General features: G+C 36.6%; 1 protein-coding gene across 1 annotated transcript in view; it reads right to left on the bottom strand.

Annotated features, from left to right (window-relative positions):
• The window catches only part of NKAIN3 (sodium/potassium transporting ATPase interacting 3), a 310,291-nt gene that overhangs the window by 59,887 nt on the left and 236,223 nt on the right, over window positions 1-14,181 (bottom strand). The window contains exon 4 of the mRNA XM_041473740.1: window positions 2,218-2,415. Within this exon, the coding sequence (XP_041329674.1) occupies window positions 2,218-2,415 (198 nt within the window). The remainder of the gene's footprint in view (window positions 1-2,217; window positions 2,416-14,181) is intronic.

Here is a 14,181-nt window from a genome sequence, read left to right on the forward strand (position 1 = left end):
AAAAAAAAAAAAAAAAAAAAAAAAAAAAGAGTCACCTTTCAAAAATGCTGCTAGTGAGTTATATGTCTCGACAGGTATCCAATACTTACCCCTCAGAGGTGTTCTTTCAGGGGCTCTAGCTCCCTACCAAATGGAAGTGTTTGCATTCCCAGTCATTTGGACAAAGCTTAGCATGATAAAATGATTTGTTATGCCAATAAAGTTTTTTTTCACTATAAAATGGTTTGTTACACTACTATTGCTACATAAAAATGTTATGAAAATTAAGCAGGTAGTAAGGTCCATAAAGGAATAGTCTGCTTTTGGGACTAGCTACCAGGAAAAGGTAAAAAGAATTATTTCATTATCTACATACAGTTCTGCAGTTCTTTGTAAAGACAACCTAAATGACCTTTTAACTAACAACTGAAATTGGTACTCCAATTAGGAAAGCAGTTATGCATCCAAAAGGGATGGGAACTTTTTCAAGTTAGTAGTATTCAGAAAATGGAAGGAAATGGAAAATTATTTGATAATCCAGGTGGTGACTTCTGTGTTGTGGCACAATACATGAAACAAGCCTAAATTACAATTCAGAATGGAAACTGAAGTACAGATTCATGGTATGTTAATCATATCATGTCACGGATGGCATAGCAAGATAGTAAAATTGGAGGAAAACTTTACTTTTCATACTGTATTTTAATTTTAGCATTGTTTATATAAATCAAAGCACTAGCTGAAATGGGAAACTCTTTAATTCACAGTCATGACTTATAAGTTCATGGCACATTTTAAATTTTCAATTTAATCAAAATTTTGAATTTTATTTAATCCAGCACAGCAATCAATCAGTTCTTTAGAAAGGGAAGGCCAGTTACATCTTACAACTTATAATTATTACAGAATTTATATATTTTTAAATTTAATATTTTTTAGTTTATATATATTAGTTGTGTTTATTCTAATAGTCTAATATTAATATTTGTATTCCTGTCATTTGACAGAACGGTACTGCACTGACAAGTTGTTGATCACTTCCTGTGATCAACAACCAGCTGTATTTGAAAATAATTTTTCAAAATAATTTTAAATTTAAAAATAATTTTAAATTTACCAGTGAGATTTATTCCACAGATGCCTTCTACTTTGCAAGTGGTAGTATAAACCAGATTGTTAGCAAAACATCTTGAAATACTGAAGAGACCAGAAATATGTATCCCTTCTGGCTGCTCAGACCATGTAGCTCACCTGACTAGCAGGTGTGGACTGCGCCTGTGCTCCCACTGTCTAACAGGCCCTGGTGGCCATGGTTAGGACCATGAGCCATGAGCATTTATGTTCTCAAAACAGGTCTGGACATCTTGGGTCATCGATCCTGTGTGTAACCACTTGGGCTCAGCCAGTTGCACTGCACTACACACAGCCAAGAAGAGAAAGAGCTACCACTTCTAGGAGATCACACACAGCTCATGCCAAACAACCTGTCAACCACAGGCAGAAGCAGCCAAGAGGAAAAACTGTGGCCAAGACTGGGTTGTTGCTCCGAAAGCAACTCATTGAGTCCCAGCACTTCCCTGCACTGCAGGCTTTTATAAAAACTTCTTGTAATTGAATTTTTTGTCTGGTGCTGCAACAAATGTGGTCAATGGAGGTAGAGTGTTCTGAAAACGCAGAGTTCAGGGAGAGAGAGAATTACATGGTTAAATATAAATACATACTTTAATTCCTAATATTATATGACCTTTTTCAAGGATTAATCCATAGCTGAGTCTGTGAAGAAACTTAGCTACGTATCGTGCAAAATACATACACAATCAGGGCTGAAAAAATGGTGTCATTGATTGGGAACTACTGAAAGGTTTAGGCAAATTAATTTTGGGTAAATCTACTTTGCTTTGCTCTACATCTCAATGAATGAGAACCAAGGACTCAAGTTAATTTCCACCCATCCCAGCTATGGCCAGAATGGGTACTATGCCTGCACAGAGCTTGAAGAGATATAAGGAAAAAAAAGAACAGCGCACATTTTAATAATATTATTAAATAATATTAATAATAATTAATTATTAATTTATTATTAATAATTATATAATTCTCTAACACAATTAAAACACAATTTAAAATCTCTGCAGCCATCCATCACTCACTACACCCCCTTTCCAGGACATGCAGCAAGAGCAGGCTGCGTGTGAAAGGACCAATGGAATCCCAGCACGAGAAGAACCGTGAACTTACGGAGAGCAGTATTTGGATAGCACTGTGAATGACCTCTAGGTACTGGAAATCAATGATGCAGCCTGTCACGGAGACATAGGAGTAATCCTCGAGGATGCCAGGGGAAGAAGGACGCACCACCCTTCGTATGCAGCCGGGCCCGTGCTCCCGCCACCAGGAGCGGTGCATTGAGATGTTAAAGGTCATGAGATCCGTTTCCTAGGAGAGGGAGGGGAAAAAGTGTGAACACATTTGACTTTCTGTTTTTAAGGTAAAGAAAGGGGAAATAAAAGATATTTTCTATTATAAGGGCAATGAGGCAATTATCCTTAATCGTCACCCCAGTAATTCTAACATGAAAGTAGAATGTTAAAGTGGAGAGAGGAAATGGCAAACATTCATTGCTAATTTTGCAGTTGTGCACAGTCACTTCTGCCTGACATAAGAACCATCCTACCAGGTACTGTACAAACACATGTTCCCTTGGACTTACTGCCTGAAAAACAATTTTAATGTTACTTTATTAGAATGCTAGAATGTCACTTAAGGATGCTTCTTTTTTTTTTTTTTTTTTTTTTAACAGACAATAGAACCAGTTTTACCCCATGGTACTGGAGACAACCTGAATGAAATGTACATAATCTTTGATGATTTTCATCACCACATTCAAATGAGATGTTTCCAGCCAAGCATCCTGCTCTCTTTTCTTCCCTCTGCCCCTCATCCAGATTACCAACTTCTCAGTTTAGAGAAGGGACCTACATTTGTGAAATGATCTGGGTTTAAAATAAAAGCAGTTAGTTCTCTTCACTCAAATAATTTTCCAGATCAGATATTAAACATAACCAGATGAGTACTGATTGCACTCTAACCCACACAGGATGTGTACTGTCTGTGCATTTTAGTAAACATCATACAACTTCCACGTGGAGCAGTGAAAGTGGCAAACCTACCAATGTACTAAAGATTTTCTAAGAGCTTACCTATGAAGTACAAGCAGGAAAATTCATTTGAATTAACAAAACATGTGGTTCTTCAGGTCACGTATAAAAAAAAATACATGTATAAAAAAAATAAAAATACACTCAAGTTGAATGAATGCCATTTAAATGCAAAAAAACACCCAACCTCCTCACTGAAGAAAAATGGGAGTTGAGTTATACTGATATTTTAAATAATTAATTCAGATTTATGTTCCCATATTTCCCATTCTGAACTCCAAGTAAAAAATGTCTGCAAAATTGTCAACCATATGCCCACAAAATACCCCTGCCTTCCATACATGACAGTTTGTGAGCACTGCCATGACACCAATTTGCCCTTTGAGTCCCACAAATATGTCCTGTCTGTGGCCATTTACTTCTACCCTGGCCAAAGGGAAATTCAGTCCAGATTCCAGTTGCAGAAGCAGTTAATTTGTTATTTTCCTTCATTATTTACCTTTATTCTGGACACACCTGAAAATTAACATGGGAATTAAATCCTGCCACCCTAACTATATCCTAGTTATCAGTTAGAAATCTGCCTTTGTGATCTGCTGGTTTTTCTCTCCACCTCTTCTCTACCCTTTAAATACAGAGTTGCTAGATTTCCAAATGCATTATTTCGAGTTGATGAGGCATTTGTCTTTTGCCTTTGCATGTCAATCCTTGATACTAGTTTAGAAAATTTTCAGCTGCAACATGAAAACAGCTTGTGAAATAAGAAGCTGACAAACAACTCAGTTTAATGAAAATATAATCATGAACATAGAGTCACAGGAAACAGCCAGGGCTTTCTTTGTACAACAATGCCAGAGATTGCACAGTGTTATCAAGTGCTTTTAAAGATTGTCAACTCAAAGAAATGCCATTTGTCAAGCAGCACACACATATTCAATCTAACCTAGCTCAGAAGCCCTTTGCTGAGAAGGAATATGATTTGGTGGGTTAGTGTGTATCACATATTGTGAGATAACACTTTTTTATCAAACTGGGGGAATAAGTTGTGGCATCCATGGTGTTGGTGTCACAGCTTCTTTTGCCCTTGAAGGTTTATTTATCCTTTGCTGTTTTTTGTCTTTATGTTTTAAAAATCATAGTTTGTTACAGTACTCATACTTGGCTAGTTCACAGCCAATGACAAACAACCAGTTTGTCAAACAGCTTGATAAATTTTGCCAACACATGTAAAATGTAAGATTTTGCATATGAACAGTAGAAACCCTTTATAAATAAAATCTTTCATTTCTGGAATACTGTTATGTGTGGCTCTTGGGGTGATTTAAAAAACATGTTTACTTGATGGTCATGGTCATGTTCATGTTTTGAGGCTGCTGGTGATTCAGGTAAAAAGAAAACAGAAAAAAAAACCCAAAATAACAAAAAAAACCCAAACAAACATACAAAAAAACCCAAACAAACAAAAAACAAACAAACAAAAAAACAAAACAAAACAAAAAAAAAAACCAAAAAACCAAACCAAAAAACCCCCCAAACAAAGAAAGAAACAAAAAAACAACCAAAAAGTCATCACAGCATTTGCTACCTTTTTAAAAATAAATTCTCATTCAGAAATTCTGGATAAAGTCTAAAAGAGGAGATTTTCATAATTATTTTTCACTTTGTGTATTACACCCTGAGCGCTCAAAGCAGGTAAAACCAGATAATGATGGCCCAGCAAGGATCAGTTTTAGAAATGCAAACAAAACCACTTGGTGCATTAGCTTGACCTCTGAAATATCACTTCACAAAATGGCAACCATAAGCCGTTCAAGCTGATAAATGTTAAGCTGCCAATCAATAAAAGAAAGCCTGACAACAGAAAAATCAATTTTTACTTTTTTTTTTTTTTTTTTTTTTATCAGCTGAAACACTTCTCCCTAACTACTTGGAGATTCTTAATCTGTAAAGTGAGTCCAATGCAACAAGAATTAAAAACATTAACCTGTATCTTTAAAGTCATTTACAGAACCATAGAAAATTCAAAGACTCTTTGCTGGGATGTACAGGTTTTAAATATCAGTGAACTTCTGAGAGTGTTTTGGTATTTGTAAATTCACAGCTTGGAAACTCTGAGCATGCTGGAAAAGCTGCTGCCCAAGTGGCTTATTTTCAGTTCTACATTAAATCAAAGTTAAGAATTTTCAGAAAGTACAAGCAGATGCCTAAAGTTTTTCAATAGATCATTTACTATCTTCTAATTTTTCATATTAAAAAAATGTATAAAATGTTTAATCATCAGTGACAAGTCAAATGCTTATTTCTTAGGAAAAAATGCTGCTGCTTCAAAGCAAGGCTTTAATGTCAGGCTCTGAGAAACCAAGAGAAACCAAATTGTCCTTCTAACTAATCCAGTTGGGATTCATTTAACAGTTCAAATTTCTATAATGGATTTAAAATTGCTCTCCTCTGAGCATACATCTTGACTTTAATACCATTCATCAGAAGATAAACTATACTTCCTCAGCTGATAACTACTCAGACAGACACCATGAGCAGAGAAGGGGCAGAACACAGGCAACAGGTCCTCCAGGAAAATTGTGAGATTTAGAGAAGTGACACAGGGAAGTGAAACCCCATCTCCTACTCTTCCCTCCTTTAGTCAGCATTAAAGCAATACTCCAATCTGTGGTAAGAAGTTTGCTCCTGAGTATAGGATCAGCCCCATAATCACACTTTACTGATGCAGAGTCCCACTTAACTGTCTACAGCATTTTAAGCCTTTAAACTATACATAGGATTTGTGTTGGCTGTCAGCCCAAGGATTAATTTTGATTATTATTGGAAATCATTGCTATGGCAGATACATTCTTTTAAGGTGAGATGTAATCCCTGTGAGTCTGAGTAATGCTGTTTCTAAGTGCTTGGGGATAATGTTTAATTTTATTATGTCTGCTTAAATTCTACATTTGGTTTCAAGTGGAAATTTTCTGTTGGGCAGGGCTTTGAGCAACCTGATCTAGTGAAAGATGTCCCTGCCCATAGCAGGGAGGTCAGTCTAGATGATCTTTGAAGATGCCTTCTGATCCAAAGAATTCTGTGATTTTTTTGATTCAATTTTTGGTGGTGAATCTAGGTAGAATTTAACAAATCATAGCATAAGATGGCTTATTTTAAAACTAAAGAGAAATTAAAGACATGATGTACCTTTCATTTATTTGTGTAAAATTTACACACAGTATGTATAACAACAAAAAAAAATTAATGAGAAATTAGGACTACCTAGAATCACTAGTTTTAAGGAAAACAAAAAGAAGGCACTGAAACTCCAGGGAGAAAACCCCATGCACCAAGATTGCCTTGCATAACAAACAAATATTATGCTGCAGCATAACTACCACCACACCTATTTGTTTTTTCAGTGTATGCTTCTGCTTTATGACATGTTATTTTCTATTTCTTTCATTACTTGTTGGTATTTGAAAATACACTCTTTGGAAAAGTATAATAAAAATATTATTTAAGCAGGATCGGAGGAAAACCCCTTTTTTTCTTCAGAAAACAGCAGTCACCACTTGAAATTTTATAGACAAGTGAAAGGCCACAAAGACTTGGCAAAACATGATGTTAGAGACCTTGACTTTATTGTTGCTTGTGTGGTACCTAGCCTTTCCTAACACTTTTTATTTTATTGATACACATTATATTGCTTATTATGAATGGGCATTAGGCTGAGGCATTAAATATTCCCATTCCATTTCCTAAGTGTAACAAGGATGCTCTGTTCTGACTTGCTACACATATTTGGTTTAAGCAGTGAGGAGAAAAGATTTTCAATCAAACACCTGCTCAACAGGTAATAAAAGTTTATATGCATGATGCTAGAAAAGGTATAGCACATTTCCTTGTAATTCCCTAGACTCAATTATGTTTGTAATTAAGATGCACAGGTGTTGCAGGGACAAGGGACACACAAATTCCTTAGTATCTAATCTCAAGGACACCTTAATCCTCATTAGATACAAATTATGCGTCCCAGCATTAATGAAATCCACTCTAATTGTGGAAGTACTTGGAAACACGACTATCAGCTATTAGCCAAAGACCTCCACTGGCAGCATCACCTTACTTTTCCACTCTGCTTTTACTTGAAACAACAGGTTCTGATTCCAGTTTGCTCTGTGTGTGACCAGTTATAATCCATCTCTCCTCACTACTGCTGAACAAACAGTTTTGGAGGCCTGGGCAGACAATACTGAAGAAGACTGAGGCCATTTCCCATTTCCAAACGGGGAATTTTGTATCACTAGCTCTCACATTGTCTTTATTGGGATGACAATTTTTGAATATTGACTTATTTTGTTTCCTGCTGGTTTTTAATTTAAACTCTTGCCTCAATGCTACACTGATGGCTTTTACCTATTCAATAAGCTAGAGGTTGAAGGCAGCTCACTCAATAATTGTGGTAGCCCATTTAACAGCTAATGGGATAGGACAACGAACCATGCTGATTCCAGGTTGCTCAAGATATAATACACTCAGCATCTTCACCTCATCCTGGAGAATAAACGACATGAAGAGCATTCTTAAATTGAAGCTTATGGGTAGACTCTATTGGGGCTATTCATCTCTGAACTGGATGTCAGACAAGACATAGTGAATTCATCTCTGTGCTAGCGGTGCACACTAAACCAGAGCAATCACGTGACACACTTAAATTTATTACCACAAAAAGAGAAAATTCACAGTATCAAAATCTTCAGACATAGACAGTGAGGTAACCCCAACATCACGGGCTGAGAATGGTTAAAAGAGATACAGGGGCTAAGTAATTCTTGGTTGGTGTGATTAGAGGCTCATGGTTCCCACTGAACTCCCACAGAGTTTAGAAGTTCATAAACTGTAATCATGGCATCAGACCATGACTAAAGGGAAAGATTTCCATATTAAGCAAAATTTTTTTCCTGAATTTATCTACACTGCAATATTTTTTATCTATTTGCTGACAGGCTACCCTCCTCATCTACAACCCTCCAAAAAAAAAAGTTTGAGTTAAGCTTAGCAAGTATTGCCTTCTCCTTCTTTTACTACTTTTATTCCTTCAGCTATGGAGAGTGTTGCCAGATTTTATTTTGTTTTTTAGAAGCGAACATGATAATTTTGGAAATTTATTTGGAAATTAGGCAGATGATCTACCTATATTATAAAAATAATTTCCTTGCATTTTTATTTGCTACATGCTCAAGGATCTGTGTACTCTTTTGCAAAGCAAGCAATTTTAAAATTAGATTTACCAAATTTACCAGAAAAGTGGAATGCAGTGGAAAGTCTTTAGGATGCCAGAAGGCAAGAAGTCAGCAAAAGAAGCATACTGCTGTCTTCTTCATGCACTCTTAGTGTCATTTGCAAGAGGAAATTATGAGAACTAGCAAGGGCAAGGGGCTCTTTTTGAAACTTGTTGCCCCTGAAGATGAGTTCTGATCTTTGGCAATATTCAGATCCATGCTCAAATCCCAGTTCCACATATTTTCCTTGTTCACCCTCCCTTTTGTGGCAGTGTCTTTGTCTGAGAAACAGCCCAGAGAGGTAATAGAGTATGGCAGGCAAAAGCTTCAACACACAAGGAAAAAGCAGCTGAGATGGGGTGATTGGATCAATACAAGTCTTACCTACCACTTGTCGTAGGAAATTCAACATGAACACAAAGAAGGTACAGCTGCCCAGAAAAGCTGTTGTGCTCCAGTGGAGTCCTTGACATGTGATTAAGCTGAGCACTTAGTTTGAAAATTGCTCTCACCTATTACCTCTGGTGATCCAGAGCTATGACAGAACACAGATGTGGAGTGATGTCAAACTCTGAGCGCTGCTTTGAGTTTTGAAGACTGCAAATATGACAAGGGTTTGTATAAAGCCAAAGGTCTGTGTAGATTGGTGTGTCCCTCACTCAAGCCATACCTGATTTTGACTGAAATGAAGAAGCAAGGCAGGACAGAAATGTAACATAGTGAAGAATTAGAAACAGCTTTGGCAAGCCACCTATACCAGTGATGTCGAAAAACATCTCAGACCAGAGAGATGGGAAAGGTTAAAAAAGGCTTGAAACATCTTGGTGCACAAAAGTGGAAAAACACTATAATTATGGGCCATAAAAAAATCTGTCCAAAATGTTTATAAACTACAAGTATTTGAAAAAGGAGTTTATAGCATAAAACAATTTCAAGGCTCAGCAAGAACATTTTAGCTTTGTTGTTGCGGTTGCTGTTTTTGAGCAAAATTGCTGAGATCCCTATGGAGTCATTCATACATTTGAAATATCGCAAAATTAAAATTTGATGCCCCAAAAATAAGCTGCCACAACACTTACAGAAAACTCTTTCCCACACTATTTTATAACATTTACAATGTTTCTAATTAAATTATTATTAATATTTTTTCCTATTTAATATTTCTCATTAAAGCAGACAGGATCAGACTCGTACCTGAGTACCTCACCATGTTTACAGTCTGTAAATATTCAAGAAATACAGTGCTTAAAGAAATGGAGAAGACTCTTGAAGTGTTGATAGGAACTGGCTTTTTCTGCAGTTAAAATGGAGAGGTCTGGCCTGGGTTGGCCATCCTAAAATGGCTAATTCTTTATAGCACTTTGTCTTCTGCTATGGACACCCAAATATTACAAACCTTGCATGGAGTTTTATGAAATTCATGGAAATAGAAGACACAGTTTGTGCCAAAACCCCACATAATCCCATATGAGGAACAGATGCAATGTAGCCTCTAGCTAAAACAGGATTTAACTTTGTTATTAACCAAATAACCATATTTTTTTTCACAGTGGTTGTGAACAAAGACAAAGCATGGGGATAAAAGCATGATTAAAAATATAATGTTGTAACAATAGTACAGTCAATTTTAATATTTCCCTTCCTTTCTGGTGGGTTCTGTGTTTTGTCTGTTCATCTCAACTATAGGAATAACATAACATCTCTTGCTATGCAAGGAGATAAATTCTATGCTGGAAATAAACACACAAGAGAGACTGGGTCCTAAATTTAAAGGTTTATCCCAGACTCTGATAACACTAAAATGCACCATAAAAAGACTTTTAAAAACTCCCTTGAATGTTAAAATTCCTGTCAAGAAAAAAAACTCCCCGCTTTAAGACTAGCCAGAAAGCTCCTACCTGCACCCAGGAACACTTTTAAAGATTAATAGACCAGTTTAAGCAACTGCTGCTGTGTTCTCTGCTTTGCTTGCTCAAAGCAATGCAATTGTTCATGATATTGCCAACTCTTGTTTTATGACAAGTCTGATTATGTTCAGCATTTTTGCTAAAGCCTTTATTCTCAGGAACATGAAATTACAATAAGAAGTTTGTCTTATTGTGAGAAAGTGAGCTGAACAGGAAAACTCCAAAACTCATGAGCTCTGCTGCTAGGCACCTCCACTCTGTGCTGCAATTTGCACTGTCAGCTGTTTTCCTTAAAGCTGGGTCCTGGAATCTAGAAGGGAGACTTCTGTGTCACAAGTTCAGACCACAGCTATCCAGGACATCACCTGCCACAGTCCCCCACCTCAGACAATCATGGATACATCAGGGCATAGGAAAAGGCCAACTGTTTTAATGTTTCAACAAAGACAATGACTCAAGTGCACGCTCACAGTTTTAAAGAGGCAATAAGGAATATTCATATATAAATCAAACCCCATGATTCATGGAAATCTTGTAAGAAGATCTGAATTTTTGTTTTAGAGTGTGTGCAAAGGGCCGTGAGAAAGATGTGCTAATTCTCTCCACCTTTTGAATGAACTCTATACAGCTCATTGGGTAAGACTGTCTGCCACAACAGACTGCCAAGAAGTGCGAGTACACACTACCAGAAGCTCTTCTGAAGACTCAGAATGCAAAATGAGACAAGAAGCAATAAGCAGCAGAAGTTATTGAGCTGTGAGGGGTCTGTTACTTGTTTTCATTTCAAAGAAGCACAAGATGCTCTCAGAAAAATACCTTTCCTCACGACACTTTTGTTTCTATATTTCTTCTCTGCGATAAAAAGTCATCATATTTTTGCCAGTCGCTCAATTTTTGTGGTGCTGTTTGCCAATGACCTTGGCTTTAGCAGAGCAATCCTTTAATCACAGGCTTCATTTGCATTCTGCTGAAGCAATGACAGTCTCCAAAAAGAATTTGATAGCAATTTTTTTAAACAGCAAAGACAGTCCCTAAAGAAACTTTCAGGTCATTTGACGAAATTTGAAATCCTCCCTTTCCCAGCAGAAGTGAAGTACCTATGACTACTGAAAAGAGAATCTCTAACAGCAAAACTCAGTTAATACAATTAATTTAATTATTCATTTTACATTTACTACACGCATTAGTCCACATTAGTCCACAAGGTTCCTTGAAACATTTCATACATTTATGTAAATATCTAAATATATGCATAGAGTCTATTTGATTTATGTATATGTAGTATGCATATATTTATATGTTCATATTTAGCTGTACAAATTAATGACTCAACAGTGCTTTCTTATGAATAAATGTCAACTGTGGTCAAAGAAGGCAGTATTACCAATCTACTTCAGCACTGTATTTTTCCTTGATCTTAATCAGATTAATTTAATTTGCAGCCTAATCCACCTCCAAACCTCAATAACTCTCACAGACATTCACACAAAAGAGTTATTTGTTCTGTCAGGAATTTTCATGTTTTCAGAAACAAGGATCCTTTTTTCTCTGGCACCACCTTTATATGGGTAAATCTATAACCATAATAATCAAATTTCTCAAAATCTTTTGACATGATTAATTAAAAGTTTGACAGTGTCCAGTGACTTCTGTCGATGATTTCAAGTTTTCCATGCCAAAGAAAATCAGTGAGGTGCTAAGCCTAATTTTTAATTTTTTCTTTTTTTTTAATATTGAATACATTTCTCACAGAAACTACTTTAATCAATGCAATTGACTATGATCCCCAGAAATATATTTTTAATTAAAGAGGTAACTATAAAAGTCTCTTTTAATAACAAGTCTAGATGGATTACTTAATGGTCCTTTAACAGATGTTCTATAAATCTGGTCACTTTAAGAGATGCATAAAGTCACAGGGAAGTGTAATGATCCATTCACTCTTTAACGTCACAGACTTGTCTGCAATCCTTCATCATGCACGTTTTAATATATTCTCCTCTAATAAATAAGAAAATGAGACCACAACAAAGATATAAGACCATATTAATATTTGAAATTATTGTTTGATTTCACTCTCAATTTTGAAATAATATTAACAGACAAAGAGAAGAAAGATGAGCAATTTTTAGATAGACTGATAGACTTGTGAATGACAGCAGGACACAACAGCAAAAGGACAAACAATATTAACAGCAGTTTATGTATTTACTGAAAACAAAATCAAGACTACTATATAAATGCTTTCTTCAAACATATATGTATATATAAAGCATTTCCAATCTGCTTGAGGGGGAAAAAAAATCAAAATATTGTTAATATCAGGCATTTTTTTCTGCAAGCTGATGAGTATCTACAAATTCCAATACATTTTGGAAATCATTAAATTTACTATATATAATAATAATTACTAATATCACTCGAATTTTCACTTTGTAAGTGTTTCTACTTTTAAAACTGGTTTTAGGAGCAGTGATAAAGGATGTCAGTGGGACTCCAGGAGACAGCTGAAAGCCTGAGAAACCTACAAAGCTACGGAGCTGGTTTGACAAGCATGCATGTGCGTTATTTATTTTCAACAAGCATCCCATTAACATAAGAGATCTACATATACTTGCTGGATTAGGGCCAGCAAGAAAAGCAATAAGAAATACATGAGAGGAAAAGGTTAAGAAAGGTATGAACATGTGGGCATATTTTTACAGGCCTAATTGTGTATTTCTTGCAGATAATACAGAATTTATTTTCAGTATAGCATGTCCTATATAGGGTTGTGTAGCACACTGAGGCATAGAGAAAGGTTTTCTTGAACAAATGTGGCATATTTTGCTATAAAACCCTAGTTCAGCCTATGAAAACCATCCAGAGGTAACTGTAGTGGATTTTAGAATTTTAAAATTCTAAACCAGCAACTGCTGCTGGTTTAAGAATATGTTTTTAAAGGTGAATTTCCCTTTCAGTCTCTGGGCAAGGGATATGAAGAGAGTAAATGTTGTTTACATTTAGTTTATTCCTCATATGTAGCCAGCTAATGTCTGTGTGCTTGTGCTAGTTTTGAATTGGATAAAGTTAATTTTCTTCAGAGTAGCTGGTGTGGGGCTTTGTTTAGGATTTGTGCTGAAAAGAGTGTTGATTACACAGAAATGTTTTTGTTATTGCTGAGCAGTGCAAGTCCAGCTGTCTCATGCTCCTCACCCTGCCCCTCCAGTGGGCAGGCTGGGGCAAGAGCTGGAAGGGAATAAAGTCAGGGCAGCTCTTCAGCTTTGTGGTGCTCAGTGCTGCCTGGAGCAACTAAATTCCATGACAGTGCTGAATAGCAAAGAGAAAGACAAATTCAGTGCCAAACCTGTCTTGGGGAGACGGTAGATAGGAGAAAGCAGGGAAATCTAAAGATGTGGAGATATTAAGAAGGATGGGAGAAAGTTTCCTGCCTCTGATTGCTCCCTGGCCCTTGCAAACTTTCCCACTGCTGCTCCTTCACTAATTACCTCTTCTCAGAGCCACAGACTCTGCAAGAGTTTTGCTTCTCAAAGCTCTGCTGAGGGCTGTGAGGATGAGAGGGGATGGCTCAGCTTTAATTGTGTGCTGGCTGGGCACAGGCTGTGGGCATCAAAGCACTGCCAGCTCAGGTGAAGGTGTCTGTGGGGAAGAACAGAAGTCAGCCCTGCCCAGGAATGCTGCCTGAGTGTTGTGCATTTGGATATTGTCTAACAAGGGAAGGGATCAGGAAACACGATGGAAAATGCTCACCAAATGCCAGCCACTCTTGGTACTTTTAGGAAATGCTCATGTCTTCACATTTAAAGCACTGCAAGTCTTAATACACACACACTTGGTTTTAAAAGTAAATTGCACATCAGTGGTATGTTCAAT

Source organism: Pyrgilauda ruficollis, unplaced genomic scaffold (genome assembly GCF_017590135.1).
Source record: "Pyrgilauda ruficollis isolate IOZ18807 unplaced genomic scaffold, ASM1759013v1 scaffold30, whole genome shotgun sequence".
In the NCBI taxonomy this organism is placed as follows: Eukaryota; Metazoa; Chordata; class Aves; order Passeriformes; family Passeridae; genus Pyrgilauda; species Pyrgilauda ruficollis.